Below are 25,059 nucleotides of genomic sequence, written 5' to 3' on the forward strand. Positions count from 1 at the left end.
GAAGGAGGCCGGAGCTGTGAACCTGGGGAGAAAGAGAAGAAAGACACACGATCGGTCGGTCGGACGACGGACGGGAAGGCATGACGCCATGTTTTGATGTCGTCATCCCCCCCCAACGCACTTCACTCCGCTCCGTTCCACTTGTGTTTTCCGTCGCGCGGCCGTGCTCTGATCTGAGCCGAGTAGTTTATTTTCCGTGTCCTCTCCGCTAATCGGAATTGCATGCGATTCGCAATTCCACGTATTACCCGTGCGTTTGCACGCGCCAAGCGTTGCTCGTCATCGGCCTTCTTAATGTACGGGAAAGAAGTCGAGAAGCGGAGAGGCTCCGCGAGCGTCTTCTACGTGGTGTTGGTGTCCTAGTGCTCGCGCGCCAACGGGACTCTGGGCGGTTACGTCACGTACGAAGCATTTTTACACGATCAGCCTTACTCTGTTAAAAAAATGGAATTACGGTTGCATTCTCCGGCTGGAGCTGAACCCATTATCTATCAGTGGCCTCTTACCTCTGGGTCAGGATCAGTAAGTACCTATACGTGCGGTAAATGAGGATTACCTCATTGTTGTACGAGAAAACAATACTCATACGACATACCATGCGTCATTTTAATTCGGAATGTAGTGTCTTACTCTGCACTTTTCTTCATGAAATACTTTCTTCACTTGCATGAATCTCGTATCTATAACCACAAATAAACTACGTTATTATTAACCTGTACACCTGTCACCTAATTATCTGATCTATCGATATGGCTTATGCTTTTAATTAATTTTTCAATTCCCAAACCATTTACGAAACTTTTCAAATCAGTTCATTCGGTGCAACCGTATCGTCAACTTATTCCATGATTTCGAGCCGACTTGTTTGTTTGTAGCTTATCTTTGTTACATAGGTTAGAAGTTTAACAAAGAGTTTATTTAGATGAATGTGCTTTTTTTTTTACTACCTGGTAAATCTTTTCATCTACATCAATTATTTATGGCATTATTTTTGATACCATTGACAAAAGGCAAATGTAACTTACATGCTTATTATTCTTAACATCCTGCACTCATCTATAATTCAGATTTAGCAACAGTGTTCATTATGGATGTCTTTGTAATGGCGTTGATGTATTTTTCATGTATTACAGACTATAACTTTTATATTAGCCATGATATGCACATGCATTTATAAACAAGTGAAGTAAATGTAGGTCAGTCTCACACATTGAAATTCAAGTACTTACAGAGCTTTAACTTCAACTGCCATCACGTGATGAGTTTTATAATGTTACTGTTATACAGTCAAAGCTGTTTTGAATTATTATGAGAGTTAATAATCAACATTAATCATGTTTGTGTAATATGGAATTAATCGAGCAAGGGTTCACTATTATAATAACATTATGACGAATTTCTGTACTACTTTTCAGATCTAATTATAAAGATACTCACTGTGTGATTGGTGTCGAATAAAACTCAGTTTAAATCCGGCATGAATTTTTCTGTTTATTGTTTTGTGACATTCATGAAGTTTACTGAGAATTTTGTCTCCAGTCATGGTGTAGTTTACCTCTTGAAAAATATAAGCAGAATCCTATGTAAATAAGTCTGCGAAATTCTGTGACTAAGTAAGGAAAAAGAAATTTCCTGTGTGAATCTAATAAGGAATGAGGCATAAGATTGGAGTCAACAGAAAATATGACAGATAACAGTGCCAAGGGGACAATCAATACCTACAATAAATAAATTCATTTCTAAGAGCCTTATAAAATTTAGTGACAGTACTGAATTCTCATGTTTACTAATTGTAAGACTTGAAAAACAATTTTAGTATTTGTTGAATTTAGCTTTTACAGCTATACAAGATCAATAAATGGAAATTTTTCTATTTTCCCACATGCTGTGTGTAGTTGAAAAAAATGCTGGTTGATTTGCTATTACAAATTTGTAACAATATTTGCTGAACAAGCACTTTCAAACATTGTCACGGTTATATTTCTATACTTGCCATTGAGATGCGATTCTTGTAATTGCAAACCACTTTAAGTGAAGCGACTCCCAAGAAATAATCTGAAAATAAGTTGAAATTGCTGAAAATTGCTTGAAATCTGTCAAAATCACAATGGAAGTAGCTCAAGATTACTGAATATCTTTGAAATTGAAGTCATCCGAAATTGGTTAATATCGCAAAAAATTCAATTGACACAAATGATTAGGAACCGCTAGAAACTATTAGAATTTTGCAATCGCTTATCATCTAATTTGTAAGTTAATAACTCCTTGCTTGCCATTCATTCACTACTTTTTATTTTCTTATATGACGTATTATTAACTTCAATGCTTGTTGTTACAGGATCGACACGATGGAGCCGTTGATGTTGTGGAAACAATGCGATGGGTTTGCGAGGATCTACCCGACTTGAAAATTCCTCTGGAAAATAATATTCTCTGTAACTATGATATGCATAATTTTGAGAGCATGAAAAATTTATGCGACAAATTTAACAGAGCTATCGATAGTCGGGTTCAGTTGGTAAGTCCTATATGTTGTTCAAAAGAAAATTTTAAACAGAAAAATCCCCATTTAATGTTTCTCTGGAGAATAAGCTATTTGTGTTCTAAAGTGAGGAATCTGTAAATATACTTTCAACAAACTATATAATCTACCTATAGTAAGAACTTGAACCGATTGCTAAATAACTTGGAATGAGGAATCACCGTAACTCTCACCATTAACTAAATTTATTATCCACCATATACATTATAATATAATAATAAACAATGTATTTAAAGTCTATGCTAGCGTAATCCAATATTCTTTATTATGTAAAATTGTTGAAAGCAGACTTATATCAATCTTATAACAAACCTCGGAAATACCCCAAGTATAAACTCAATTCGTTCAGCAAGGCTGTTCCAGTTATCATGGATTCTATATTTACCTATTCGTAAACGTGCATCTCGTGTCAATTTTGCACCTATTTTGTGAGCTTATATTTTGCACTGTTACAACGTTATTCTAGCCTGCAAAATGAGTTATATAGCAATACTGCAAGTCAACAAGATTCCAGGGATTTATAGTATAATGCAGATTTATATCAAACTTTTAACGTATCTCTTTAAGTTACAGGCTAAGTGGATTGTAAATCTGTAAGTAGAACGTATAACTTTTTGCTCAAGGAACTCAAATAAAAACCCTCAGAATGCGAACTTAAATCAGGATTTGACTGTATATGTACAAGTAAAGGTGTTTTAGGATAAACTGTTCTTGGTTTTACATAAATTATGCTTATACCTTGGTATTGAATTGCTTATGTTATTATTTTTTTTCGGAACATCCTTCAAAAGAATCACTAACGTAACTAACCCATATGAACTATTGCCACTCACCATCTTAATTGCTTCCCGGTTGCTGATTTTTGTACTTTTACTAGAGTTATTATAAAACAATCCTGAGAAAACAGTAACAAATGTATTACTTTAGTACAATTATCATCAACTAATATATTCATATTCTAGACTTATAGATTAATTCTGGTTAAAGACAACATACTAACATTTCCTATTTCCAGGAAAAAGGTACTAGTCTGCCAATGCAACGACTGAATAAAAGACCTAGCAGAGGCCTGCTTCGTCATGTACTTCAGCAGACGTATAATCAAGCGGTAGTGGAGCCAGACAAATTAAATCAGTATGAACCCTTTTCGCCAGAAGTCTATGGAGAAACGAGTTATGAACTTGTCTGCCAAATGATTGATCAAATTGATGTTACCGACGACGACGTATTTGTTGACCTAGGTTCTGGAGTTGGTCAGGTAGTTCTTCAAATGGCTGCTGCTACCGCATGTAAAATTTGCATTGGTGTCGAAAGAGCCGATGTACCATCCAAATATGCACAGGTATGTTAAAGAGGCAAAATTTATTGTTCAACTACAGAATTTCCAGCGTGACGTATAACATTTTATTAATTTCATTCAGAGCATGGAGTATAATTTTCGCAAGTGGTTAAGCTGGTATGGTAAGCGATGCGGAGAGTATCGGTTGGTTAAAGGAGACTTTCTTGCTGATGAACACCGTGAGAGTATAACAGGAGCCACAATAGTTTTTGTAAACAATTTTGCTTTTGGTCCGACTGTAGATCACCAGTTAAAAGAGCGGTTCGCTGACTTGAGAGATGGAGCAAGGATTGTTTCATCAAAGTCTTTTTGCCCGCTAAACTTTCGTATTACCGATCGTAATCTTAGTGGTAGGTATTATATTTCTCAAACCTAAGAAATATAATGTATATAATTTTATATTCATGTCTTGATGAAAATAAATTTTTAGATATAGGAACAATAATGCATGTGTCAGAGATGTCACCCTTGAAAGGATCTGTGTCATGGACTGGTAAACCTGTGTCGTATTATCTCCATGTTATTGATAGAACAAAACTAGAGAGATATTTTCATCGACTGAAGAATAACAAGACAGGGGCAATTGACATGGAACACTCTGATTCTGTGATAAGCATCACTGCCAGCAATAGTAGTAGAACATCAAGTAGAGGTGGTGAGAGGGGCGACAGAGCCAAAAGAGATCTTTCTAGGCAACTTGACAGCCCTAATCACTCTGAACAGTTAGGTACAAACAGTGATTCTGATTTAGAAGAAAATAGTATAAAGAATCGCCGACAGCCTTCTAAGCTTGGTAGAAAATTAAATCGAAAAGCCACCAATGGAGTCTCCAGGCCTCCACCAAGAGGTCGACAAAGAGGTAGAGGCGTAAAGAAAACTAAACCTAAAAAGGCTATCAATATTTCGGGATTAGATTTACTACACAGCCAAACACTGCTTAGTACATCGCCTCAAGCACTTGGAAAAAAACCACCTCCGGCACCTGGATGTGTCGATCAACACCTTTCTTCCCTTTCTCTTGCTCTTCAGCCACATTCTACCTCTGTTCATGAAGAACTCAGTATACCTGCAGCCCCTTCTGCCACCCCTTATGCTCTTCAGATTCTTCTCGATCTTTATAGGTATGTGTTTTGATAACTTCAGTTAAGAGCATTCAAGATTAAATAATGATTTTTAGCTATTTCAAATCATTTCTGTCTTTAGGGACCAATTTATGGCAATGTTAGAATCGATGAGAACACCAACGTACCGAGTATCAGTAAATACAGACATTGCGAAAGAACGAGAAAGAAATTCAAAACTGCAATCAAGAGCTGCACAGCTTGAAAAACAGATAAAAGTATTGATTGATGACAGCGTAGCATTATTAAAAGCTCGGATGACAGAATTAGGAATAAATGCTACATCACCTGGTGATTTGTTAGCTAAGGCCAAGGAGATTGTCATGAGACATAAGCAATTACAAGCCAAAGCGAGTAAGCTTCAAGCCCAAGTGTCATCTATGGAGGCTGAACAGTCTAGACTCACAGCTATAAGGCATCAGGAGCTGCAAGAAAAGTACAATAATCATACCAACACCAATAGTGTTTCAAATCCACCACAATCTCTCACGCAAGACTATATTTTGAAAGAAATTTCAACCACATTATCGCAGCGCAAGAGGCTGCATTCCCAGGTACTTTAAGTTTCTTGGATTCATTACCTATAATATTTGTAACTATTCCTTTTGTGCAGTTTCCGTAATATTTTTATCCCAAATATGTTAAAAAGACTTGGTCTTTGGACTCTTACGAATTCAAACAGAATACTTGACTTTCATATATCTGGTAATTAATATGAAAATGAAATTCTTAATTATATATTGCAATACATGTATCATATTCTCGTTCTCTTCAGGTGTCAAAACTACAACATGAATTGAGTGTGCTAGAGCGTGCGAGTAATGAGAAACCATCAGTACCGATAATTCAACAGCAGCAGCGAGAAGTGGTTGGATCCAAACATCAACAAAATCAGCACGAACCACTACAAAACAAGACTGGATCATCACGGAAAAGTAGAGAAGGACGATCTAGGTCCCAGGAATGGCCTGATGTTCCTGATATAGCAAAGATTCAGGAGAATAATCCTGAAATTTTAGCCCAAAAAATCTTAGAAACAGGGAGACAAATAGAAGCTGGTAGAATACCAAATAGACCAAGTACAACTACAGCACCCACTGCCAGGGCAAGACTGCCTCAAGCTACTCTCAGCTTCTCTTCTCCCTCTGCTTCCATGCAATCTCAAGTTAATGTCAGAGATTCGTGTAACAAAGCCCAAGAACCTCCGAGAGTAGCTAATTTTGAAGATAGATTGAAAAGTATCATTACAAGTGTTCTAAACGAGGATCAGCAGAATAGAAGTAAACAGTTACAGCTTCAAGTACAACAGATGCAGCAGCAAGCTGAGCCAGAGAGAAAACGTGTTGCACTGCCACAGAATGTCACTACTCCTGATTACACACAGGTAAGATTTTACGTTAAATCAACTTAAAAAGAAAGATTCAATGGATTCATTGCTGGTGCAATATTACATGTTTTATTTAATATTCAAATCTGTGCCCATAATGATACATATCTTAGGTTTCTCCGGCAAAGTTGGCACTTCGAAGACATCTGTCTCAGGAGCGACTGTCCTCTCATTTAACCACATCAGAAAGATCTGTGATCGATACTCGACAATCTACACACGATGATCGAATCACCAGAGGAACAGGAGTAGGAAATGGAGGTACAACTGGCGGAGGGGGAGGAGGAGGAGGAGCCGGAGGAGGAGGTGGTGGCGGCAGCAATGGAGGGGCTGGTGGAGGAATGCTTGGCACACGGACAATTGGCGATCTAGTGAGTGGCGAGATTGAGCGAACACTTGAGATATCAAATCAAACTATTATTAATGCTGCGGTCGACATGAGCGTTATGGCCCGAGCAGAAGCAGTCTATTCTCCAATTAGTAGACCCGCAAGTGCCGAAGGTGATGCAGGACTAGCAACTTTGGCACATGTTGCCAGCTACGCTCCTACTCCGACTCCAACTACTAGTTCTACCCCTATTACTGCCACACGGTCATCCGTATTATACACCCCCACCACGCAACCTCAGAGGTGAGTATTTGCTTACCATACGCAATCTGTTTGATCCAATTTTAAACTAGTACTAAAAATTTTGAACTTGTAAAAAAACTGAAGTATTGCATAACTCAAATGTTGACATTTAAAAAAAAATCTTACCCCAAATTTCAAATTCCAAAATTAATTTGCGTTCCAATTTATTTGTTTTGTAGTGAAGAGAATTTTAGTTATATCATGAATTTAATGATTTTACATTGCTCGATTATCAGAGAGTGTCTATTTCTTTTTATAGGTATACGCCAGTCCAGCTTCCCAGAGCAGATATCAAGCCTTACCATGAGTCTTACTTTACTGACAATCCATCCCAAGTCCCCACACAGTCACACCCTTCTCTCCCAATCCAATCGTCTCAAGCAGCTACCAATGGAGAATTGCTGCCTGTGGAGGGGTTGGCTGCTTCTCTGCATGCGCGGATACTGAATAACCACAATACCAGCACTAGTAGTGTTAAAAGTGAACCAACTGTTGTTAGCAGTCGAAGGTATATTACTTTTCATCCTGTCGTTTCACTAACTTTTGCCAAGACCCAATTATATTTTTATTTAAGCATGCTTGCAAAAAAAAAAAAAAAATGGCCGTCTTACAATTGCAGAAAATTATACCGTATTTTTCCGAGTATAAGCCGACCCCCAATTCTGAGAGTATATCAAGGTGTTTTTCTTAATTACCCGCATATAAGATGGATCCGCATATAAGACGAGAACGATTTCGGCGGGTGTTTTTAACGACAAAAAAACCTTGGCTTATAGTCGGCACAATACGGTAATTGGTTGTTATTTTAATCTGTGATACAAAATGAACTTACGAGTGATTACCTACAAAGGTTATCACTGTGCAATAGTCATTGAAAAATATGTATATATGTATTTGGAAGTAGCATACTTTTGTCAGTAGGTATCAACCTTACCCACGTTACGCAAGTGGAAATAGCAGTAGTAATGGCAGCGCTGCACTGTCGCAGTCACATTCGGTAGTATCGATCAAAACTGAAACACCAATTTCATCTGTAAGCACAAGTGGTGCTCCTCTGAGCCCGTTGTTGGAACCTCATTCTAATACGTCTACACCTCTGGTTGACGAACCACAAATGACAACACAGAGGCAAAGAAATGCAGCAGGGGATGATGGTGAGTAAACTCATTGAAATGAAATTGTCTTGAGATAGACCTGACGTCTTGACCTCACACAGATTTTGATTGTACATGGTGTCCCAGTCGTTGCTGCAAACACAGTGAAGACTGTGTAATGACTGATATTTAACATAATTCTAAAATGAAGCCTGCTTCTTGTCAATAAATGTGCTGGAGTAATAAAAGCATGTACCAAACGACTGTTCCTATTTATTAATATTACAACATTTCAATATGAAATTTACATTTAATTATTTTATGATTATTTTTTTTACATTTAAATAGTGCAGCAGAAATATTTTTTTCGTGCTCACTTTTCTTATTACATTCAAGGCTAGCTAAAGTTTCTATAAATGATGCCAGTAGTAAGAACTATTGTTGTTAATAAATTTTCGGATCTCATGAAATGAAAAATTATCAAAAAGTCGACACCGAAGTGCACGCTATAAGATTTTGGGATACCTTGTATGTAAATTAACCTTGAAGCAACAGATCAAAAGAATAAAAAAGCAATCGATTATTTAACATTTCAACGTTTTTATCGCAATTTAGACCAACTGTTTACATTCTGGGTTGGTTGAGTACGCATTCTCATCCTGCAAATTTATTTAGATGCCAATTTCGCGAAGCTCACCTGTTTAATGTAATTTATATAAGGGTATTTTTATCATTATTGATCTGTTGTTTTAATAACTCATTGGTCATTACTAAACCTTCTGCTCTAATCTTGGTAGACTGAATTGTATTTCCTTTCTGCTATGCATCGTTCTACATTTTTGCGTACTTACGATTTGGACTTATTACGTACATTTGACCGTACCAAAAAATTACTTATGGAGCTGGTATCTGATCTTTATTTATATTTATTTTTGTTGATGTTTGATGTATTTGTTAGATGCACTGTAGCTGTATGTTGGTTAGCTCTGTCTGTCACACACTCGATCTCACTCACAACCCCTGAAGCTTGTTTTGTTAGAGATTGAGACGCACAGAACAGAGGGAGAAATCAGAAAGAATGGCTGCCTTTGGGTTGGTGCGTGGTCACCGGTGAGTTGTCTCCCGCAGGGGTTGTTCCAAACCTTTATTATTACATTTTCAGAACTTGTCTCTTATTTCTTGCATTTACTGTTTATTGCACTCAGCTTTAGCACACGTGATAGTTATTTAGTACTTCTTATGGTATTTTTTCATTCATATTTGCATGAAAATAAGCCATTGCGATTGAGTTAGTATGTCCAGTTCTCATAAATTAAGTTAATAATATATGCAATTAGCAGTACCGCAGTCAGACTATAGTTAAACTCAGTATATGTAAACATTGTTTGCAAGTGCAGCATTTGCAATATCTGAAAATAATGAATATGTGAAGTCTGTTACTCCGATTTCACAAAATTTTCTTAAAGAATGGTCAAACATTCATAATAATGCGCCAACAAAGGTACTTATAACTGCTAAAACCTGGACATATTAATATGAATTCTACTTTTCCAAAGAAGCTATGAAACGCTGCTGGCCCGAAAAGATCGCGACAAATAAATTAATCTTATGTATATTACCTGAATATATAGATAATGCATGGGAAGCTAAGCTTCTACTTAATTACAATGGGGGCAGGCAAGGATTAAGGGACAACACCACTGTGACCCCCTGTTTTTTGTACATTTTTCGACAATTTTTTTTTGTGGGAAAAATAAGAGATATTCGAAAAATTTTTTTTGCGTTTTTTTCCTTGTTTATTAATTTTTCAAAAAACATTATTTACATATTTTTCACGTTGCATGGTGGCGCTGGGGAAGCTCTCGCGTCAAGTGCTGTTGTCTCCGCAGTGGTTTGCGGCACGCAGCAAAACTCTTCAACGTCGACTTAAAAAAAAATTCGCAGTGTTTTCGTTAATAGTATGACATTTTGAAGTGAAGTACATGGGGATTGGAAAAAAAATTGATTTTTAAAAAATAGGCACGCTTTTGAAATTAAAGAATGATTTTTGAGCAAAATTTCTCATCGAAACAGGCTATAACTTTTATTATTATTGAGATATCGAAAAAATCCTATGTAGTTCATTAGATAATCTATTTTCATTCATATAATAAAAATTTGAATTCGATCGGATAAAAATTGCTCGAGTTTTGCTGCGTGCCACACTCAAAAAAGTGGTTTCGTAAAAAACGCGTTCAAAGTTTTAGGTTTGTTAATTTGTCCCACTCCGGAGGGAAAAAAATCGTTGATATTGCAACTGATATCGCGGTATTAGTGTTCAATGATGGCCTGAGAAGCCTCATGAAAGTTCTGGAGACGTTGGGGATAATCATCGGCCCAAATTGTTTCAACTCTTGCGTTGAGAACGACGCAGCGCTGCACCGCTCCACAAAATATTCAACATCTACGAAAATAATTATTTTTCGACCTGGGTCCAACGGCATCTTAATCTTAAAAGTATTTTAGATTTTTTTAAATGGTTTTCAAAAAATCGATTTTTTGAAACCGTCACAGTGGTGTTGTCCCTTAAGCAAACTTTGCGGGATCAAGCTTGAAAGGTGGTGGTACTGAATTGGATTGGCTTATTTTTATGAAAATATGAAGCATCATCATCAATCCAAGCTAGATTTCAGTGGTTGAGCTAGGTTCACCTTACAGATGGAGAAGCTGATTGGCAGGACCGAATCACCTCAGGGTTCGACAGATTGGTTGCATTCGCCTCCACTGAATTGGACAAGCGTAGGAGGTCCACCGAAGGAGTAAATACCAGCCCAGACAGCGGTTTGGGGTCCGATAGTACAGTTACTGGTCCCCCACCAATAGTTCCCTCTCCTGATGAGGCTCTTGGCCCTCCACGGACACCTTCACCGACAAGTCCACGTCCTCCAAATCCTCCGACTAATAGCAATATTTCTTCGGTCCCTCTCAAATACCAGCGACAGCAACCTGATCCTGAACGGCATCACTTTAAAAAAAAGTTTTTCCACAGAGATTGGAATAATTCAGGGGGGACAAGTAAGTTTCGTCCCAAAGGAAAAGACTGGGACTGGCATAATTCTGGGCAATGGCCCCCTAATGGTGATCAGTCCTAACCCACCCCCTATCAGCCCACCTGTTATAACTGAAGTGCTTTCTACAATAACAGTCCGTGATCAACTATGCAGATTTAGATTGACTTCTTGAAAATATTCTACTCAAAGTCAACCTGTTAGATTTTTTAATTTTAGATTAATGCATTTGAGGGTGATCCTTGTTGGTAAATGTCAAGCTGAACTTTGAATTGGGTCTGTGTGTCAAAATTTTTCTTGCGATTTAATCAAATCATTGTATTTAGTAGAAAATAATCAACTTTTCGTACTGTTTTTATTTTTCTCTTTTTTTTCCAAATAGATAAATCACATAGAAGTTATTAAGTGTTTTAGGTCTATTGTGGCATCATATTGTTATAATTTTCAAACTGCCTTAACTATGTTAATTTGGAAGATATTCATATAAAGACATAAGTTAACGATGGAGTGTGATAGTAATCTATCTTTAACCCTTACGTGGGACACCTCACGGGTAAGAAGTATGTGGCAATGGGAAGTATGGGTCAATCTGACCCCCATCTCGGTAATTATTGCCTAGTTAAAATAACATTTAACCTAATGTCTTGAAGAACTTCTAAAGTACCCCTCAGATATTAGTTTTTTTGGCAGATAATTTTTTCCAAGAATATTCCATTGTTAATTGTGGATAAAATTTACGAATTTATGAAGGGATCTATAGACTATTGAACTTGGCGTGGGGTCGATTCCACCCCAGGGTGCCATGTAAGGGTTAATATTTAGATTAAATATCCCATTATCCAAATGAGTTACACTTACTTCCAAGGTCCAACATTCATTGATGAGCAACTTTTTTTTTTCATTTTACCGTTTGTATCAACCAATGTCACTACACTTATAGTTCCTAGTAAGCACAGGGTGATCACAGATCGATAAAAATTTGGTAATTCTAAGAAAGTCCGATAATTTAAAGCTGCTCAACGAAAAAAAATGGCACAGAACTTTGTTATCAGTCAGACGAAAAATAAATTTCTTCCCGTCTCAGGATGAAAAATGTTTATTTACCTTTGACGATGGTATGCAAGCTGAGAGTTTATACATTTTTATCTTTGTCAACGGTTCTAAATCAAGCTTATCCATTTAATGGTTACTGACAAGAAGATATTCTATTTTCAGTGGGGCAATTCTTCTTCTGCGGTTTTGTGATCCCTCTGTTGCCAATAATTTTTTTTCCCGCTTCAAAGTTAATAGGCTGTTTGGTTGAATGGTCTGGCTTCATAAATTAAAATTTGTCTGGCATAAAACCAGGTTCGATAGGCACAAGTAGAACTTGTCAGAAATTTGAATTTCTGGTGAGGGCTTCTTGAGTATGAATCAATTTGCATTCATGTTCTTTTTTTTATGAACTGCACCAAAAGATGTCTACTGATGATATAGCTGATGTGAAAATCAAATTTCATAAAAGAAAGAACGCTCTAATATACGGATTTATTCCAAATAGAAACCTAACCTAAATGTAAAGAAATTTATCATTCTAACACTTGACTTCATAAATCATTTCTTAATGTACATGTAAACACAATCTCTGGTACAAATCACAAACTAACTTTTTAAATTTAGCACCGACAACTTCAACTAACATTCACACCATTGTGGAGCTCATAGTAAAAGCTTATTTCATTTTAAAGATTATTGATAAATTCAAAAATTCTATATACGACACCGATGTGTTGATATAGTTGGCACATGTGATTTTTTAACGTGGTAGGTTCTTATGAGCCAAACGAATGTAACATTGAAACAAACTGCTACCATTATTAGTTATTATTAATCCATAGATTTCTGCTGATGTCCTTAATTTTAATAACATAGCAGGCATCTTATAATTCGAATCGATGAAACTAGTTGTTCATGAATTTGATCTAACAGTGAGTACGAACATAAGAAACATAAATTTTCTATAATGCAATGAAAATTACAATATACAGAACACGTATTGTTGCAATTATTCGATTATGTAAAATTCCCTGGTATCATCTCTTCATGTTCATATAATGTACTATAGTTATTGGCATATCAACTTTTGACACTGTTCATTTTACCACTCAAATCCATATTTATTGCTCGCAAGAGTTATTTTTTCACACATTTTTCTGTACAAGTTAGTGAGATTAAAGTAGAAAAACCAGTGAGATATCACTAAAACTTGAAGGATGAAGTAAAATGATTTTTGAGATACCCAGTGATTTCAATGAGGCAATGTAATTGTAAGTAGTGTGATAAGAAAAAAAAAGAATTTGGTTATTTCCTACGATTGTAAAAAGCGCTTCATTTGTAATGCATAACTGTAAATTAACGAATGATTATTTAATAACCCCTATACAACAGTACATATAGTTATTGTAATGTAGTCACCTACCGACTGTAGCATGTTACATACACTGCCGAATCTATTGATTAATTTTATTACTATTGATCATGATTATTATTTATTGTTTTTATTGGAATATTTTAATACTAAGGTTTTTGTAACAAGCAAAATGTTACTTCTTTTTTACCCTCCATGTCTTTTTATGTTAATATATCATATTTAAAAAAAAAATATATACACCTATTAATAGTTATTCATCTTTACTGTGCAGTCTAAGCATTCTTGTACGAGACACTACTAATGTTTGATGCAAAGTTTATTCCTACAATGCTGTATGATTCACTTGCATATTCTATAGGTGAGACTCTGAAAGAATTTACACATATTGTCATAAGCCTACTTTCAATTGATTTAACAAACTGCTAATTGATATAACTGTGTTAAAAATCACCATGTTTTCGCATCAAAGAATTATTTTCAATTATAATTTATTTTGACGTTAATGTTACGATACTTTAAATGATATTTATTTTTTTAAAAAAATTACCCACAGTCAGAATTGTCCACTCGTGGATAGAGCTCCCATATGCACGCTCTCTTGTTTGTTATCGGCAACATTATTCACCTTCACAGACATCATACACTCTGTGCGGGTGAATAAAATAGAAACATATCAATAAGTATACCGTTATTCTACCTATACAGTAGCTTGTATAATAAAGTGTGTGCATTTTACGTGTTATAGGTATAATCATGTGGTGATAAGCGTTCGAGAGAAAAAAATGAGCAGCTGCATTAGATATTGACAAACAAATTTTCAAAATACAATGCAAAATTCTTCCACAAATTTTAAGAACGTTTTCGGTAATCTAAAATAATTGAGCTAGTCGCTTCGAAAATGTTGAACTACTTCTTGACTACAAGTTGTATCCAAATTCAAAGTTAATCAAAAATTATTTAGCAAGAACTAATATGTATGCCAAACGAAAAAAATTTAATAGAAAACGTTAATAATCGTCATTATCACCTTTAAATTGAATGTAAATTACAGGAAATTTATAGAACGAGATGCTTATTTATAACTTGGGGTCAACGTGCCATTAATGGAGGCACCAGCATGCATTTTGCATCGTAGCAGTCACCATGACAATGATTACTGCTACGGGCTTGCCATAATTCCACATAAATATGTAGCACTGTCTTCTATTAGGACACTTGAACTTGAAATCAACACTGAGCAAGATGATCCTTGGATACAGTTTCCTGTTATTTAGTTTGTTCACAACTGCATTTGGAGAAAATATTTCAGAAGACGTAGAAGTTATTCTGTTACCAGTTTGGAATTCGTACTCTGAAAATAAGGTGGGATATCTCTACATATGTAAAAAAAATCATAACATTTCGTAATTTTGAGATTGCTTTTTACCTGTATAATTAGAATGTTAATTTTTTTTAATAGCGTAATGATACGCAAAAGAATACCATAGTTAGGTATCTTTATTATTATTATTACTGCCGATAACTTATTGTACACACATCTAGCAAAGAATTGAAATTAACGGTAAATGATGCTTGCTAGGTTCCTATAACTTTCACAGTATTTGGAAGAAAATTGGAATTAACATTACGCAAGAATGATAAACTTTTGGCACCAAGCTTCCGAATTTGGAGACATGGTGTGGACAAAGTATTGAAAGAAGTACCAGAATTGAGTACACCATCGCCCTGTCATTATCTTCATCAAGATAATTTGATTTCTGCAGCCATCAGTGTTTGTCACCACCGTACTATGGTATGTATTTAATTTTGGACTAGAGCATTATAAGTCATAACATTTATTATGGTATAGCAGGTAAACGTATATGACTATATGTTGACTGTATTATTTGTTAACATTGATTATTGTTGATCCAAGTATTCGTGTGTATTCCACTTTATTCTTGCTCCGATAAATATTCAATCTACCCCAAAATCTAATTACAGAAAATTTGTTTTTAAATAGCATGGATTAATCTTTTTGGAGAATGTTACGCTCGAGATAACACCTTTACGCCGAGATAATTCATGGTTATCCAATGATCATCTCATCAAAGGCCGTTCTGGGGAAATATTGAAAGAACCACATATTGTCAGAAGAGCTACTATATCATCTCGTATAGCACTACACAAGGATATTCCGGATAGGCCTACCATACTTTCAAATTTCAATAATGACATAGCGTTGGATTACAATTTGTTCTCTAGACCAAGGAGAGGAAACGGCAAATCCTTAACATTGGAATTGGCAGTATTTTTCGATGAACCCGCATACAGGCTTTTTTCACCATTTATGGATAAAGACGAGGAGAAAATGCGAGATATGTTACTGGCTTACATAAATGGAGTTCAAGCACTTTATCACCATCCCACTTTAGGTTCTAAAATCGATCTAGCACTTGTTCGTCTAGATTTGATGCAGAGGCAGCCATCTGAATTACCACATCACAATGGTGAAAGGAACCAACTTCTAGATTCATTTTGCGATTATGCTAGAATCAACAATCCATCTGGGGATAAAAATCCAAATCATTGGGATATGGGTCTTTACGTATCTGGGCTAGATTTTTATGCCATAGAAGGTGGCAAGAAGAGCGGAGTAACAATGGGTTTAGCTACAGTTGGTGGTATTTGTCTTGATCAATATGCATGTGTAATCGCTGAATTGGGTACTACGAACGTATTTGGAAAGCCTTATCCTTCTGCCGGATTTACTTCAGTTTACATCGCTGCTCATGAAATTGGACACAAGTTAGTAGACTAGATGTCATTATGTATTTACCGCAATCTCTTGTATTCTTAAAGTATTATTCATTAATAGTTGTGACTTGTATCTTGTAAAAATTATTCTATGTCATTTATTCTAGTCCTTTGATTCCGTTGAAAATATTTCGTTTTTTTGTCACACACATGTTGATTAAATGTTATTACTTGGTTGAAAGCTTGGGAATGCACCACGATTCGACGGGAAACCGATGCCCAAGGGATGGCTATATTATGTCACCTAGCCGGGGTACTCAAGGAGAAACTGTTTGGTCTGAATGCAGTCGTGACGTTGCACGAAAACTTATTGATACCAAAACTTGTCTCTTGGATGAAGCGCAATCAAGCTATGACAAAAGCTTGGATCATGCCAAATATCTTGGTTTACCTGGCCGAGATTGGAACGCAAAAAAGCAATGTGAAGTTCTTTTAAGGGATAATGACGCAATTGTTGTCACATTATCTCAAGCTTGTCAATCTTTGCAATGCAAGACTCCACATCGAAGTGGATATTATTTTGCTGGCCCAGCATTAGATGGAACTTACTGCGCAAAGGGAAAAGAATGTCGTGGCGGTGAATGTCTTCCAAAGTTGCAAATTTCTTCCACAACAGGGAATACAGTCATACAAAAAGGAGGTTGGAGTGCATGGACTGAAGAATCGTGTCATAGTGGCTGCATAGCAGGAGCGAAAGGAGCCCAAACTAGACGACGACTGTGTAACAATCCTCTTCCACAAAATACATTAGCAGGCTGTGAAGGACTTGGTTATGACGTTACGCTCTGCAAAGATGAAATGCTGTGCAAGAAAAAGCGGAAAAGTACAACAGAATATGGAACAATGAGATGTAAGAAATTTAGCGAACGATTACCAGAGCTAGACAGCCAAGGTAGTGGATTACAGGCTCCTCATGAACCTGAAAGACCATGGATGGCTTGCGCAATATTTTGTCGCCGCAATGGGGATAGCTCTTATTATACTCCACGTATAGAACTGAACGATGTTGGTCTTGACCCATATTTTCCAGATGGAACGTGGTGTCACACTGAACAGGGTGAGAATTATTACTGTCGTCAACACCACTGTCTACCAGCTAGTTTTCGCTTTGCGAAAGGATTGATTAAAAATAACATGGAAGAAGATCTAAACTTAGGACCACAGAATGCTCGTCCTGGCAATCAGATAGTTCCAGAGCAGATGATGAAGTATTTGAGTCTTGGATCAGATGGTTTACCCCTGCTAACAACATTATCACCTAGTACAGCTATGCCTCTGGACGAAGGTGGCTGGACAGTCAAGGATTACATTGAACTGCCACAACCTGTCAAAGAAGAAATTTTAGAAGCACAAGTCTCTGAGCCTTGTGCTCCAAAACTGCTCGACCTCGACACAATGTTCTCTGCAGCCAACTGAGTGGACCAGATACCTCAACTACCGACCTCCACCTATTTTTATTTAATTTATTGCTATTATTATCCTCCATGTCCGATGAATGTATGTAAAGCGAGCCTAATAAACGAACAGATACAGGAATATATATTAAGGTACAGCTTCCCAATACGTAAATATCTGTGGCACAGTGTGAGTGCTGAGTTGGGGGGACAGAGGTGAGGGGCGTTTTGAATGGTAGGCGGATGACGTCACCGTTGTGGCTGACTATTTTAGGAGTGTCTCGCTGCTATCCTCACCGACAGGCACACCTTCATATAGCAAAACTTTAAGCAGAGATACTGACACCACGCTGTAAGCTCAGTATAAGAATTATAAAATCAAAATATGGGAACACATGCATATCAAATAACTTGACATATTTTTTTATTTAGTGTACAAATAATTAACCAACTTTAAAATTAAAACTTACAAGAAAAATAATTAGAATTATAAGTAAAGAATATTAATCGTTTTATTATTACAAATAGATATCTTTTATTCATTTACAGGGGTTAGCTGTTCGACATTTATGTATCAACAGCATGGAGCAGTTTATATTTGTAATATCGCATTTGAAATTATTGTAATTATTCACATTCACCCACATTCGCATGCATTCATACATACCAACAGTTCCACAGTACGAACACAGTATAATTACATAAATAGCATAGTAAATACAGACTCGTACACCATATGTGTAATCACAATCGCAACGTAATCACATAACTTAGCGCCTAGCACGACACGCTCGCCTGTTTCAAAATCCTAGTTTCACTTTACAGAAGCTGATCGTCAAATGATGAGGTAAAGAGAACATTTTTACAGGCTTGGATCAAGGAACATTTCATCTAATATTAAATACTTGATTTTGACTGAGCCTGTTTTTAAATTTGAAGTAAGCTTGCCGTGGACAAGATTACTGATCTAGGGTTTCCTAGACGAACATGAATATGCTAGATCTTCCATACATATTGTACTGGAACGTACAAAGAGTCTCTATAATCTCTAGGATCGATCGATTACGGGGTTACACAACAGGATGGTTACTTGTTTGCTCATTTAAATCATTGACCATCACAATTTGATCAATTGGGTAAAGTGTCATAAAGTATGTCCTTGGCACTTTGCGTTAATGTTTCAGGGAATTTGATGTCAAATGCCACTAACAGATCTCCTTTACGCGAAGGCTCTTTAGGGAAAGGTAACCCATGGCCTTGGATTCTCTTTACCAAATTAGGCTTCACTATTTCCCTTGACAAATTCAGTGTAATCTTCTCCCCAGATAGCGTTGGAACTTCAATAACCGTGCCGCACAAGGCTTGTTTTAAAGATAATTTGCATGTATATCTGACATCACTGCCCTCTCTCCTGAACAGAGGATGTGGTTTGTCTCTGATAATAAATACGATGTCTGCAGGTACTTTGCCGCGTCCTTGATCACCTTCTTTCTGGAAAGTTATCTTTGTCCCGGCTTTCCATCCTGGTTTAACGTTGATTGTTAGTACTTTATCTTCTTTTTTAACCGAACCATCAGCTTGGACTACTCTCCTCGATATTTTCATCTTCTTCGTACATCCCCTGGTGATGTCTTCCAAGGTGACATAGAGGTCATGTTCTATAGGTGGATCTTGTGCCCGATCCTTACTGCCTCCTCTATTAGCGTTTGAGCCAGCGAAGTTGAAAGAATGAGATCTAAATGCCCCTCCTGGCCCGCCAGGTCTTGCTGGACCCATTCCTAAATGAAAGGGGTCATCCACGTCCATGTCGTCATCATGAAAACCAAATATACGATTGCTTCCCTGACCACCAAAATCAAAGAATGTCTGAAATGGTGAGGCCGACCCGAAGAATTGTGCAAATGTAGCTCTTGGATCCCCATGGAAAGTATATGAAGTAAATCCAGGGTCGTTGGGACCGGAAGAAGATCCTCCTGAAGATCCTCCCTTCAAACCTTCTTCTCCATACTTGTCAAAGATATCTCGCTTCTTTTTGTCAGATAAAACTTCGTAGGCCTCAGCTATTTCTTTGAATTTTTCTTCAGCACCCGAATTTTTATTCTTATCAGGGTGATATTTCAAAGCCAATTTACGGTATGCTTTCTTAATTTCATCATCGCTTGCTCCCCGGGCAATCCCTAGCATCTTATAGTAGTCTTTTCCCATTGCTTGTGATCCTGCAATAAATTAATCAATGTAAATTAACCACGTGAATTTGAAATAAATTGAATTTAAACCTACAGTAAAATAGTGGAAAAAAACCCCAATCTCAAATTCTTAGTTTCTTTAACTATGTGCAAAAATCAAACAAAAAAATTTATGATTATATATTGTACACATTTGGGCATATAAAATATGTAATCTGAATTAAAATTTATAATTGACAATGACCATGATCCATGTCATAATCACAAGTGGCGAGTGCCACTCCAACCAAGAGTAAATACCCAATCAATAAAACAGTAGGACTGTTACGAAAACGAAAACAACACACGTCAAAATAAATTAATTGCAAATAGGATCCGATATGCGAAAGATCTAACCAGTGATGAAGAATGAAAATAGAAGTATAAATATTATCGAGTTGATTTGAACGTTACTAGTCCAATGTCATAGTGTCTTCAGATCCTTGTAAGAGTTAAGACTTGCAGAAAGTGAAATGTTCAATTGAATGAAATTACGACCTCGGATTTACGACGTTGGTACCAAAACTTCGTACAATCAAGGCTATTTTCTCAATAAGAATTTGTAGCAGCTGTAGCCAAAGATGAGAGTTATTAATACGGAGGGCGAAGATTAAAAAAGGCAACAAATTAAAAATTCGGTACGTTTTCAAACTTTGGAACTACTGACTTCAGCGCGTAACTTTTACGTGAAACGTATGGTGATAACGGTACGTTGAATTAACAGATATTTTTAAAAACAGTTTACACGGTCATTCGATGTGCTTTGCTACAGACGATACACTACATACAGGCCACAGAGGGGACAGCGGGCCCTACACACCCACGTATTAGACGGTCTATTTCTGGATATGATGAAACCTATAGCATCGAACAGTGTAGCAATTCCAAACAACTCAAAAATAAACTCAACGATCGAAGTGGATTGAGAATCACTCCCATTGCCATTCTCGTATATGCACGAGCATCGCAGACCTCTTCTAAATTTCGCGTCGCGTATATCTACATGATGGAGATAAATGCGGAGCTATTTTCAATTTCAGATTCTGATTTAAAATCCTACGCAGACAATATACTCATTTGAAATACTCACTTTTGGGATTATTTTATACTAGTTGTCGTGGGTCTGTTATATATCCAAATACACTTGAATCACTAAACTGCTTAATAAACTCCAACACGTATTAAACGTTACTCTCGTAGCGTACGTTTCACGTCTTGTGATGCACTAAAGTATGGCGTAGGTTGCGCAGCCCATATATACAAACGTTCGTCTAGTACTTTCCGGAACTTTCGAGAAATGCCTCGGAGCTAGTCAGCGAACCTTCCATCAACTTCCGTACGTCACAACGTCGTTCGTTGATAGGAATTAGACACTAGTAATTTATGTTCTACACATTTCACAGCAGTTATGTTAATTTATTGAAATATTTCCTGGTTAAATTTTTCAAATTATTTTACTTGGCAACTAAAATTTTGGCATATTAAGATTGACAGGTGACTGACGGTGAACATAACCTATAACGTCAAAAGAAGAAATTATCCATGACGCCAGTAACTTATCGCCTAATTATGGATCTTTCATGCAACTTTATTATGACAAATATGTTGATTACATGAATGAGAATGTACTCGAAATCTACCTTCAAGTTTGTACTACACTTATTATACAGGTACTTGCTGGATAAAGACAGAATATTTTTAACAATGATTTTATTAATTGTGTGTAGAATAAACGTAATCTAGTTATTAATCCAAAATTTACATAATATCTCGACAAAGGCAATATAACATATTATAAATAGTGTAGTCTCAAATGCAGTATGAAGTTATACAATTGAAGCTTTTCTAGTTCAATTGCCAACAATATATTGATACGGTGACTATTGTTGATATGCTGATGTCAAATAACATACGTACATACTTCCCTACCTGCATCAGAATTTTTTTACGACTTGTCAAATTTCATCGACTTAGCCGTAAAAAAAGAGCATGTCGACAATCTCGAGAATTTGGTGGAATGTATTTATCATAAAAATCTTGAATAAATTCTTCAACTTTGAATCCGAATTTTTGATACAGTATTAAGGCAGGATTTGTTGCAGATACATGTAGAGTAACATCTTTACCCATGCACGTTTGAATCAAATGATATAACATGAATGTACCGATACCAACTCGACGCCATTCCGGTCGAGTTACGAAAAACGAAATATATGCCTCGTTGTATCCCACATCTGGGACCAAGACTGCAAACCCAATGACCAATTTCTTATAAAGCACAACACAACTGAAATCTGGATACTGCAGGCACTCCGTTACTGAAACAAGCATGGTTGTTTGATTTCGTGTTATTTATATAATCGTTTCATTCTGCAGGCATGGTGGTATATTGAATACATTTGTGATTCATTAACTAATTGAATATACACTTACAGTCAATTCCAGGCCAGAAAAATTGGCTACACAAGCTATTTATTGCTGGAATGTGCTGTGGTCTGACATAAGAATAATCTATTGGTGCTTCTTTGGAGAATTTCCATTCTGGATTCTTTTTATTGACCTTAACTTGGAGCTCTTCCATTAATTTGAGCCACTGAGGTCGACAAGATGTGTCTCTTCTTATAAAAGGTTTCAAGATTCTGTTTGTATATGGGCTATGAACAGCTGTTGGTTCATTGTAACCTTGTAGTCTTTTTTCGTAAGCACCCCCTAAACCTTCATTAACAAATCTGTCCAATACACGGTTATTTCTTTTACGATTTCGTTGTAAGAAGTCTGATTTGCAACCAAAAGAGTCTAAATCAAATACAGGTAAACCATGTTCCCTCTTGAGTTTTCGAACTGCAAGTTTTCTGTATAAGCGCCTAACAGCAGGTGGTGCTGAATCCAAGTGTCGCTTATCCGCTTTTTGTAAAATATATGATTCTTCTTGTTCACTCATCCGAATTTTTTTTTCAACATTACCTGCTAAAGAAGTATCTTCATTAAACAACATTTTTTAGAATAAATATTATGCTTATACATCTCGAAACTAGGTCCACTTGTTTTTTACTATTTGAATACGAATGTAAGAATTTAAAAAATAAATATGTTGATTCAAATGACGTACCAGCAATGTTCTTGTACTTCCAGGGCCAGTCTCGTTTCTCTGAAACATTAAAGAGAGATATCGTTGGTTGTTCTTGGAGAGAGCTCAGACTGTCACTACTATCCTCTTCATATGGTTCCTCTTCTTTGGTATCATCATTTGCATCATCTTTAACATCGTTATGGTTGCTTAGAATTGTTGCAGACGAAATAACGTTCATTTCCCAGTCAGTTGTAAAGTTGTCCATAAGTGTAAGCTGGTTATTGCAGGATTGATATGGTTGATAGCTCTGGTACTGAAAGTCTCTCATTAAATCAGTCAAGGAAGGTGGTTCACGGCGAACATTCAACTCAATTCCATCGTCTATGTCCAGCACATCCATATCTATAAAGCATAATTGACATAATATAGGTATAACATACCATGCCAGGACTTTTTGTTGTTCCATGAGATTTTGTTGCATTCTCCAATATCTAGTGCAAATTCAGGAAACAAACAAACTGAAGTATTCATTAGAGCATACCATGTACGTCGTCTTCAGCTAGTAGAAAATCTGATAATGTTTCACTGGGTTGAACGTAAGCTCGCGAGTACATGGAAAGTCCTTGACTTCTCGATGATTCACCGCCATAATTACTATCTTCGCCGACAGAAATGCTTGATTCAGAAGGTGATGGACTGATTCGTTGTTTTGCCACTACTTTGGACAGAGTACCCATTTGCTTTTTACGTTCTAGCACAAGTTTCCCATCTACGAAAATATCAATGAGAGAAACAAGGATACCCATAATTTAATACACGTTTATGTATCTGTTAGAATTCCTCTTTGAGAGAAAATTTCAAGGATCCCATTTGAAAGACTTTGAATTTCTTATTACTGTCAGTTACTTACTCTTAGCAATGAGTACCTGAGGAGGATCAGTATCTATAAGCCTCCACCAGCCCGACTCGTTGAGTTCTGTAGTTCCTGATTTAAAAAAGACGCCGCTATAGTGAGATAGTGTACCAGATATTGTTCCTATCCAGTTTTTTTTTCGTTTCCTAAAAAGAATAGTCACAGTAGGCAAGATTAACACTCTGTAGCAAGATATTCAAAATATTTAATAAATTATGTAAAAACATTTTTTACATTTATGGCACATAGATTATATTTAGTTTTATTCTAATTTTTCATATAGCAAAAAATCAACTTACACAGACTTCTTGAACAGATAGTCCCAGTTGCGATCGACAAATGTACTAATGTCGGACTTCCAATGAAAATATCCCCTCTTACTTATCCCATTTGATTTCTCCCGTAAATTGTACAGAGTTAGTACAATGATATTCAACCACGACATTTTATCCCTAGTGAGAATTTCCTCCCTCGATGAACTACAGTCGGAACAAGTATATTGAAAGAATACGTCGCCTATACATGGTCCAGGTACTCCACCACGCTTCAAGCACTGGACATGCACATGCTCATTACAAACTCCTGAGCAATGTAGTGCAGGCTTAGTGTACGGATCACATAACTCTTGACAGTTTTTACATCTTGTCAACTCCGGCAGGTCTGATTCAATCTTCAGCTTAACCTCTTCCTCAATTGATTCCGCCATCGTTATGCGACTATGGAACTAAGCTTTCAACTGTGCATCTCTACACATGGGTATTATCATGATGTAAATCAACCTTTATTTTAAGACTATAAGCGATATTCTTGTGTAGCTGAAAGAATATTGACCATAATCGAATTGAATGACTCTTCTTGTTTAGCTCGTTATACAGCCGGTGTTTTCGTCTAGATCGTCGAGATTTAAATACCTATTTGATTGTCATTATAAAAAGTAATTAAGTAATATTGAAAACTGATCATAACGAACATGACCGCAACAAATATTCAATCAATCAAGAAATAATTAACGTGAAAAGTACTCGAGCACTGGCTTTGGATGCAGGGTTGCGACACCTGATCCAGTGTGTAGGAGGTTTCTCTCTCACTC

The 25,059-nt window shown here is 36.5% G+C and overlaps 4 protein-coding genes and 1 long non-coding RNA gene across 11 annotated transcripts; 3 read left to right on the top strand and 2 right to left on the bottom strand.

Annotated features, from left to right (window-relative positions):
* The first annotated feature begins 25 nt into the window (after positions 1–25).
* Positions 26–13,741, top strand: LOC124181392 (histone-lysine N-methyltransferase, H3 lysine-79 specific). Of its 5 annotated transcripts, none has more exons than XM_046567952.1 (12): positions 26–522; positions 2,339–2,518; positions 3,558–3,884; positions 3,964–4,231; positions 4,312–5,002; positions 5,085–5,556; positions 5,778–6,386; positions 6,503–7,020; positions 7,280–7,528; positions 7,939–8,174; positions 9,154–9,224; positions 10,812–11,068. In XM_046567952.1, exons 1-12 carry the CDS (start codon positions 445–447, stop codon positions 10,914–10,916), a joined length of 3,804 nt encoding a protein of 1,267 aa, XP_046423908.1. In that variant the 5' UTR covers positions 26–444; the 3' UTR covers positions 10,917–11,068. The 5 variants fall into 5 exon arrangements, 3 of the variants coding, with proteins under 3 accessions (XP_046423908.1, XP_046423899.1, XP_046423888.1); XR_006870453.1 differs by having other exon boundaries at positions 27–522; positions 9,073–9,224; positions 10,812–10,876; XR_006870451.1 differs by having other exon boundaries at positions 27–522; positions 9,141–9,224; positions 10,812–10,874.
* A 1,064-nt stretch (positions 13,742–14,805) lies between these two features.
* LOC124181462 (A disintegrin and metalloproteinase with thrombospondin motifs adt-1-like) lies at positions 14,806–18,561 on the top strand. Its single transcript, XM_046568070.1, has 4 exons — positions 14,806–14,933; positions 15,151–15,363; positions 15,574–16,358; positions 16,550–18,561. Exons 1-4 carry the CDS (start codon positions 14,814–14,816, stop codon positions 17,781–17,783), a joined length of 2,352 nt encoding a protein of 783 aa, XP_046424026.1. The 5' UTR covers positions 14,806–14,813; the 3' UTR covers positions 17,784–18,561.
* Positions 18,258–21,233, bottom strand: LOC124181579 (dnaJ protein homolog 1). Of its 2 annotated transcripts, none has more exons than XM_046568267.1 (2): positions 21,077–21,233; positions 18,258–19,977 (listed from the first exon to the last, which is right to left on the bottom strand). In XM_046568267.1, the coding sequence occupies exon 2, from the start codon at positions 19,964–19,966 to the stop codon at positions 18,890–18,892; it is 1,077 nt and encodes a 358-aa protein (XP_046424223.1). In that variant the 5' UTR covers positions 19,967–19,977; positions 21,077–21,233; the 3' UTR covers positions 18,258–18,889. The 2 variants fall into 2 exon arrangements, with proteins under 2 accessions (XP_046424223.1, XP_046424234.1); XM_046568278.1 differs by lacking the exon at positions 21,077–21,233 and adding an exon at positions 20,485–20,503.
* A 291-nt stretch (positions 21,234–21,524) lies between these two features.
* LOC124181664 lies at positions 21,525–22,128 on the top strand. Its single transcript, XR_006870529.1, has 2 exons — positions 21,525–21,656; positions 22,089–22,128. It is a non-coding gene; the product is annotated as an uncharacterized LOC124181664 (long non-coding RNA).
* LOC124181489 (cysteine-rich protein 2-binding protein) lies at positions 21,873–24,675 on the bottom strand. Of its 2 annotated transcripts, none has more exons than XM_046568125.1 (6): positions 24,269–24,675; positions 23,967–24,115; positions 23,598–23,825; positions 23,096–23,458; positions 22,420–22,950; positions 21,873–22,304 (listed from the first exon to the last, which is right to left on the bottom strand). In XM_046568125.1, the coding sequence occupies exons 1-6, from the start codon at positions 24,673–24,675 to the stop codon at positions 21,949–21,951; spliced, it is 2,034 nt and encodes a 677-aa protein (XP_046424081.1). In that variant the 3' UTR covers positions 21,873–21,948. The 2 variants fall into 2 exon arrangements, with proteins under 2 accessions (XP_046424081.1, XP_046424071.1); XM_046568115.1 differs by having other exon boundaries at positions 22,420–22,953.
* Positions 24,676–25,059: the final 384 nt, after the last annotated feature.

This window comes from Neodiprion fabricii, chromosome 1 (assembly GCF_021155785.1).
Source record: "Neodiprion fabricii isolate iyNeoFabr1 chromosome 1, iyNeoFabr1.1, whole genome shotgun sequence".
In the NCBI taxonomy this organism is placed as follows: domain Eukaryota; kingdom Metazoa; phylum Arthropoda; class Insecta; order Hymenoptera; family Diprionidae; genus Neodiprion; species Neodiprion fabricii.

Bases quoted from the DNA above. Each gene is read 5' to 3' on its own strand.
- LOC124181392 (XM_046567932.1), top strand. From the start codon at position 445: ATGGAATTACGGTTGCATTCTCCGGCTGGAGCTGAACCCATTATCTAT. The intron at 4,232-4,311 runs GTAGGTATTATA...ATAAATTTTTAG, and splicing joins TACCGATCGTAATCTTAGTG to ATATAGGAACAATAATGCAT. The intron at 6,387-6,502 runs GTAAGATTTTAC...TACATATCTTAG, and splicing joins CTACTCCTGATTACACACAG to GTTTCTCCGGCAAAGTTGGC.
- LOC124181489 (XM_046568115.1), bottom strand. From the start codon at position 24,675: ATGGCGGAATCAATTGAGGAAGAGGTTAAGCTGAAGATTGAATCAGAC. The intron at 23,459-23,597 runs GTATGCTCTAAT...TATGCTTTATAG, and splicing joins AGCTGAAGACGACGTACATG to ATATGGATGTGCTGGACATA. The intron at 22,954-23,095 runs GTACGTCATTTG...ATACTTCTTTAG, and splicing joins GAAGTACAAGAACATTGCTG to CAGGTAATGTTGAAAAAAAA.
- LOC124181579 (XM_046568267.1), bottom strand. From the start codon at position 19,966: ATGGGAAAAGACTACTATAAGATGCTAGGGATTGCCCGGGGAGCAAGC.
- LOC124181462 (XM_046568070.1), top strand. From the start codon at position 14,814: ATGATCCTTGGATACAGTTTCCTGTTATTTAGTTTGTTCACAACTGCA. The intron at 15,364-15,573 runs GTATGTATTTAA...GTTTTTAAATAG, and splicing joins TTTGTCACCACCGTACTATG to CATGGATTAATCTTTTTGGA. The intron at 16,359-16,549 runs GTTAGTAGACTA...CTTGGTTGAAAG, and splicing joins GCTCATGAAATTGGACACAA to CTTGGGAATGCACCACGATT.